Genomic DNA, 7357 nt, shown 5'->3' on the forward strand with positions numbered 1-7357 from the left:
CTGCTACCCAGCCACGCTGCTACATCCTCACTGCCATTGACAGCTCAAGGTTAAAACTAGTTGAGGCTTGGGCACAATTACTGCATTCAAAACTCTCAATTGCAATGTAGACATGAGCTATGTGGAGTGCTTTGTTACGCTTGAACCTGCACTGAAAGCTAGTTTGATGCGACGTTGGTATCCCTTCCTGGGCTGTGCACAGATTGCCTGAAACTAAGAACTGGGAACCAACAATGGAAAATTTCGGCCACAAAGAGAAGCATTCTGTATACTCGGGAAAATGGTGATATAACAAAAGCCTTGATGCCACCTTATTGCTGCAGTCACTAAGGGGTAGTCAGCAGTATAATAGAGGCAACAGCTGGGACTCTAACTATAAACTATAGTCATAGTGGATACAAAAAAAAGGAGGGGAAAAAAAGGGGGGAAAAAGAAAAAAAATCTTGCTCTGCAGATGGAAGAGATGAGGCACAATGGATTCAGCTACCCGTGACCACTTGTAGCATTTTATTCAGCTCATAGGGCAATAAATGAATGGGTGATACTGTTTGGCAGGGTTTATTCTACAGAACAGAGTTTAAAGTCCAATTCCCTAAACATAATACAATACAGTTTACATCTGTGGAGATTCAGAGTCAGGCTGCTTTGTTAAGATGTATAATATATTAAAATACTAAATATACTGGCTTCTTCCATTGCACTCACCAAATTACCAAATATATTCCAGAATCTTCACATTATCATGCCTTAAAATAGCTTATCTATTAATCTTACTCTCAAAGCATTAAAACCCAGAACTTTGCAATATACCAGGGCTAGAAAAGAAGAACTTTTTTACTGGGAAGGATAAGGCCTGGGCTTGCTAAGGGCGTAAAACTCTTGTTTCTAGCCTTGAACAGTTGGGATATATCAGACTGTACAGCTGAATATTATCCATATGTTGTCAGACCTGAATATTGCTTTTCTGGGATCCTGGGGTTAGTATCATATTGAGGAGAAATTCCACATTACTCCTGGACAATATATGTTCATTATTGACTAAATGATACAATATTCAGGCCTTTGCCAATATACATGAAGAAGTAATTATGTCCATATGGTTCACAGTTTTATACAACATGGCATTACAGCATAGCCTAGATAAATACATAACTCACAAATAATGCATGAATCGTGTGTCACAAGCGCACATGGTGCAGGAGGAGGAAACAGAGAAAAGGAACCCAAGAGTTTACAAGGGTCTGTGTGTGTGTCAATCCGTATGAAATTCCCCAAGTTGCGCTTTGAGTTTCAGGCTCAAAATCTTAAAACAAAAACTCAGTCGAAGTGATCAAATATTTCCCAGTATCATGACATCACCATAAAAACCTATGCATTTTGCATGATTCTTCCATCAAAACTTCAATTTGGCCCCTGTTCACTCCAGATTATCATTAACTACAACAAAAACACTGAAACGAGCAACAAGCATGGCCTATTCTGAATGTGAAACTAATCCAAGCTCAGGAGAGTTTCATGTAGTTTTTCAGTGTGAACATTTCATACCATTCTGACACTGGACTCCACACTGCCTAAAGGAAAAAGCACCTCCTCCCACTGCTGCATCTTGAAACAAGGAGCCTCCATCCGCCCAATAACATCCGCCTCCACCTTTGCAGTCATTGGACAGGCAACACTAAGCCTGTCGGTGCTGCTGCTTCGTGGACTGGAAAGATGACTGTGGAGCAGTGAAGGAAACTGTGCATGGCACCCCACACACCCTGCCCATCCTCAACAGCACGGATGGCGTTAGGCTTTGTTAGGCTCCATGAACAGCAGCAGCTGCACTGGACACATGTTTCCGGCCTCCTTACCAAGCACCACAAGTCTCATGTATACCCACATGCCCTTCAATGCTTGATCCAGCTGTGGCCAACTCTCAGTTCTCACCCACTGCCCCATTTTACTTCAACCAAAAATGGATCTGAATTGCATCTTCCCAAAGAGGGAGCAAAGAAGGGCTCTGTCCAGGGCTTAGGCCAGGATTAGAAGCCCAGCTTTTGGTTGATCAAGTACAGCAGTGCCCTCAGGAGATACAGCATGAACTCCAGGTCTAGCGAGACCCTGCTCAGTATTAGACTGATGGTGACAGCAGGCTGATCAACCACCTAGAAGACAACCATCCACACGGCATGCAGGAGCACCACTACCACAAGCATCTGCTCCTTGCTTTCCCTGCTGTCCCCACAGGAAGTCAGAGCAGCTGCGATACAGAAAGGCATTAAATTCTTGACTTACCGAGACTAAATTGGTGAAACACAAAGAGCCCGAGCCAGACCCACTTCTTTGATGGGGTCCTAGCCAGCATCCCTTCAGCCTTGGGCATGCGCAGCATTCTCTTAGAGCTCCTTGGACCAGAAAAAGAAAAGAGGAAAACAGTAAGGAAACAAGGAGTTAATAGATGTGCAACAAGCTCTCTGTGCAGCTTGAGGCACAAGACAAAAGACGCATGATGACAGCAGCTAGCACTTCTATAGCACAGGCTGGCTGTGGAAGCCCAAATATGGCTTATGCTAAAATCCCCACTGTGGTGTAGAGACTGTGTTGAAGCAGAGACATAAGTGACTTTCCCAAGGTCCTGACACTGGTCAGTGGCAGACGTGGGAACTCAGCCCAAATCTTCTGCTCTGAACACCAGATAAACTGCACCTGAGTCTCAGAGCACAGAGGCTCTGCTTACTACAGAGCCTGAGGGTGACGAAAAAATAGCTTTTCCTCCCACTTTATCTCCCTGTACCATCCTGGAGCTGGCCCGGCACCAACTCTAACCCCTTGAGAAGCCTGAGAAAAACTCCCTTGTGCAAACCACAGCACTCACCGTGCTGAAGAGATGCTGCATTGGCCATTGGATGGGGTCTGCTTATTGACAGGGCACAAGGGTGTAAACTTCCGCCTTGTGTGCCCATCTTCCCCTCACCCTGTAACTGTGTGCCCCCCCCCCCCTTTTTTCACCACATCCCCTTTATGCCCAATTTTGCTCCCCTTTAAAAAAAAAAAAAAAACAACAACAAAAAACACAAACCGTGGGAGTTTTCCTTACACCGCTTTTGTTTCTGACCAATTTTAACACACAACATCTTTCAGCCCCACCTCTCTACACAAACCAGAGCCCTAAAGAATAGACCCAGCTGTCGTTCTGGGCAGTGGACATGGCAGGGCAAGTCGAACAGAGCAGTCCAGCAAACCCACGGCAGTCATCTGCCCACGAGCTCCACTCACTTGCATTCCATGGGCTCCTTCCTCCTCTAGTCGGGGGTCCCTGTAGCCCTTAGCTGGCCACGACTGGTGCACGGCAGTACTCAGTGAAGCTCATTCTCAGTCAGCATGTGACGGGAAAGACCAGACTGTGTAGGGCAGAGTTTGGTTTTATGCAGGCGCATCCTAGCCACTCCCACAACTTCCCCTTTATGGTGATTAACTATCAACATCTTTCTTAGGCTTCGGACCTGCTGCTTTCCCCCCATCCTGTCCCTGCTGCTTTTTTTCTGAGCCTTGTGAGATGGAAGATGGGTCTGGCTAGGCACAGATCTGTCAGGGTACACAGATCTCTCATGGCCACAAAGGAGAGGAAGCCTTGTTTCACAACAGCCTAAAAATGGACCAAAATATTATTAATGCTCACATGGCAACACTTAATTTTCAACCACATACCCTCTGGACTCCTTCTCTTCTTCCCCCTGCTCTGTGTTCAGTCCTAACCTCTTGCCTTGCTGTTCCCCTTCCTCTCTTTGTCATTCAGCTTTCCATCATGCCTCTTGCTGTCTGCTATATTTGGAACTGCCTCCCATCATCTGTCCCACCCCACTTGCATGAATGCTTCCTACACTCATCTATTCATCAAGTAAGTGTCCTCACCCTCCTGTGCCCTAAATTTGGACCTATGTTTTGTATACATTGAAAACTCATCCTGCAAGGTCCTGCTACCACACAGTAATAGATCATTCAGCGCATCACAGGCACAGATCTTACCCTTTCTGCTATGGCGCATCTACATTTACAGCCCAGTATAAATAATGAGTCACCAGATACAACCTTTTTTATCCAAGTTAACACCCATACATCAATGTGGACATCAGGCAAAGTGGATAAATATAGATTTTTTTTTAAAATAAAATAGATTTTCTCTGTAAAGCGTGAACCCCCTTAAAATTAAATTTGAAACAGTGACTACCTGTATTAGGGCTTCAATTTAATATAGACTATTAAAATACACTGAGTACAGTTAAGTAATATGTATATGATGCCAAATGAAAAACTAGCATCGAACAGGAAGAAGCTACTGGCTAGGCACTTAGGAAAAAAAAATAGTTGAAGTGCTTGTGAAGAGCAGTAATCTGATTTTCAGGTGCAAAGCATGTTTCTTCACTCAGCTTTTCATCTAGTTTAGTTACCAAAACTATTCAAAGCTGCAAAACCATTAGAAATGCAGGAAAATGAGATTTCTTCTGATTTATCAATAAAAATAAGGCATGCAAGGGTGAATCTAGGCAGCTCTAAAACCTTGAAGAGCATGGTCAAGCAGAACCAGCCAGTTGAATTCACTAACTACAGTTAGTAATTACTTTGTTTTATAAATCAGTTTGTTTTAAATGCAAAATACATTTTAGAAATATATTTTTCTTCTGGCTCTAGCACACTTACGGTACTTCATTTGAACTACATAAGTTGTATCCTGAATTCAAATTTCCATCCAAAAGCAGCTGACACAAATCAGGAGTAAAAAATTGATTATCTGGGAAACAAGAAATGTGTCAGTCACTGGAGAAAAAAGGGTTAAATTCAGAATCTGAGTAAACGCATTGTAAGCTATAGAAATATTCACAGATACGGTGCATCTCTGGTTAGTGAAAAAGAAGCTAATTTAGTGGAAAGGTTATATTTAGTTAAAAATTAGCATCGAGCAGATGCAACAGAAATCAGCCTCTCACTTTTGAAAATGGAAGCCCCAGTTGAAGCACACTCCCAGTGTAATACGGTTCCTGGCAAACCTGTCCTAGCTATCAAGAACCTACTCTTGTTTTCATTTTAAATTCAAGCTATTAAGCATCAGTTTTGCTTTTAGCATACTAAAATTAAGCAAGAAATTCCAGTTTTTTACCTCAGCATCTGCATTTGTGACTTGGGGCTCACCACTGCAGGTTGCCCAGGGAAGGTCACAACCCCTTTCAAAGAAATCAGCTGCACTTGTGCACACTTAAGCAGCCATGGATGTCTTACAGGGGCATCCACCAAAGTCTAGGTGTATATTGGAAGGCATTTCTGAGCTTCTCAACTAATAGATGCAAGCAAAACAAAGCCAAGTTAGCATTATATCCCTGATGCTTTCATGCTATTAACAGAAAAGAAACTGCCTATTATTAGTCTTGGGGAAACAACTTGTTTTTGCCCTTTAAAACCAATCACCGTAGAGAGCTCCAAAAAAAAATGGAGCAAATATTCTCTCTACCCATCCCTCAGCTTTTGCCTGGCTGCTTTTATAGAAGCAGCTTAATTAACTTTATTTTTCTACATGGCTCCCTTTGAGCAGTGCTTCATTCTTCTGAAGCAGGCAGTCAAGATGTCAGTTCACACAGACTGAGCACATCCCAGACCTACGATGCCCAGCCACAGCACATGCAAACACACTGCATTGCTCCATCCATGCTACCAGTTAAACTGGAAGGCGCATAGCTGCTTTTGCATGGTACTGCACTTGAACCAATTGACGTTCCCTCAGCAGAGGAAAAACCCTGGATAGCCGGGAATAAAAAATCATTAGGACTGCAGGGGTTATGAACAGTATCCAAAGGATGCTCTTCCATATCAAGACATGCTGCCTCCACTTCTACCTCTCCTTTTCCTCCCATGTTTGTGGTCCCATCCTATAGCAAGCTGGTAAATCAGATTACAAGGAGCCTGCCTCCAACTGTGATGGCACAGTAGCCAAGTCTGATGCTTTATCTTAAGCACAAGTTATACTTACAAATTACTAGCAGCTCCTGCAAACATTTATGCTTAATTCTTGGAAGCTTATTTAGGTGAACATACACACTAACCAACATGCAACTTTACCTTGTTTTCTGCCTGAGTTGGGAGCATAGGACTTCCCCAGCTCAAAAGAGCACTATGCATAGACTCTGCTTTAAGCACATGCCCAGGGGCTTGTTTGTACAAGGAGATCAGTGCTTTGTATGGTAAGATGTGAATGAAGATGTGAAGAAGTTACTGCATAAACTCCCCATATGGGCTCCCTCTTAGTTGTTACCCAAATTACAGGTAACCTTGGAAGTTGGCTACTAATAAGAGGCAGAAACAGGTTTACAGCCCAATCTTTTATTTGCTTGCACTCAAAACACAAAAAGAAACATTTATCCCCAAATCTATCTGGCTACCCATAACAGCACAACATGGATTCTCCTGTATACTAACTGGGGAGACTCAAAAGTGGGGAGGAGAGTGGCATGTAGATTGGCAGCAGGTCTTTTTAAATTTGCTGAGTTCTCCAAATTTCCCTCCAGCCTACACCCCATATTTATAAGTAGCTCATTCTCAATATTCTAATAAATGTTCTTCAATTGATTTTATTTAAATTTATTTGTTTCACTGAAACTTTGGGGACTGGACTGAACCAGATCTCTTGTGGACTTGGAAGGTGTCAATTAGCTGGGATTTATATCCTTGGTAAAATCGAAGGGAGGGTTTTTATCTCTTTTCCCCCCTTTGTGTAATGCTGTTCAGCAGTGTCCAGTTTCATCTTTACCTTAGTTTATGCCCTTCTCTGACAAGGCTGTTTTGTTTTTACAAATGACCTAAGCATCTTAACGAAAACATATCTATTGTAGCAAAATAGCATCTAATGCATTTGGTTACCTCAATCATTACTATTATTTTAAAATAAAGTTATGATATAGTATATTTGTATGATTTAATGTATGATTTAATGATCTTCCTTTATAATGTCTCCTTTCAGGCCTTGTGCTTTGTTTAATTGTCTCTCATTACTGGTTTAGACATGTGGATGACTTCCTTTACTTTGCGAACCAAGCTAGTTGTCACCTCTGCAAACGTTCACATTATGGTCACTATGGTGTGGCCTTATGCTGAGCCACACTTCTGCAGCTTGGCCTAGGCCCCTTGAAAAATGACCAAAGCTGGCAACATTGTGTACCAATAGCAAGTGTGAGGCAAATTTCAAAGAGGAGCAAGGTACCCACATTGACCATGCATCAGGACTGTCCACATTGACAGCTACTGTGAAGTGACTAGTGCAATAAATTCAGGCCCTCACTTACTTCAAACTGACTTTCCTACATAGATGAGCCCTGTGTGTCATTGCCTT

General features: G+C 42.7%; 1 protein-coding gene across 2 annotated transcripts in view; it reads right to left on the reverse strand.

Annotated features, from left to right (window-relative positions):
* The window catches only part of CD80 (CD80 molecule), a 32119-nt gene extending 24838 nt beyond the window's left edge, over positions 1–7281 (reverse strand). The window contains exons 1-3 of one of the 2 annotated variants that reach the window (XM_006018881.3): positions 5138–7281; positions 3259–3383; positions 2278–2387 (exon numbers count right to left, since the gene is read on the reverse strand). In XM_006018881.3, coding sequence (XP_006018943.1) covers positions 2278–2387; positions 3259–3269 — 121 coding nt within the window. In that variant the 5' untranslated portion in view covers positions 3270–3383; positions 5138–7281. Of the gene's footprint in view, positions 1–2277; positions 2388–3258 lie in introns of both variants that reach the window. The other variant, XM_025198217.1, reaches the window with a different exon arrangement.
* Between the last annotated feature and the right edge of the window lie 76 nt (positions 7282–7357).

This window comes from Alligator sinensis, unplaced genomic scaffold (assembly GCF_000455745.1).
Source record: "Alligator sinensis unplaced genomic scaffold, ASM45574v1 scaffold19_1, whole genome shotgun sequence".
Classification (NCBI taxonomy): Eukaryota; Metazoa; Chordata; order Crocodylia; family Alligatoridae; genus Alligator; species Alligator sinensis.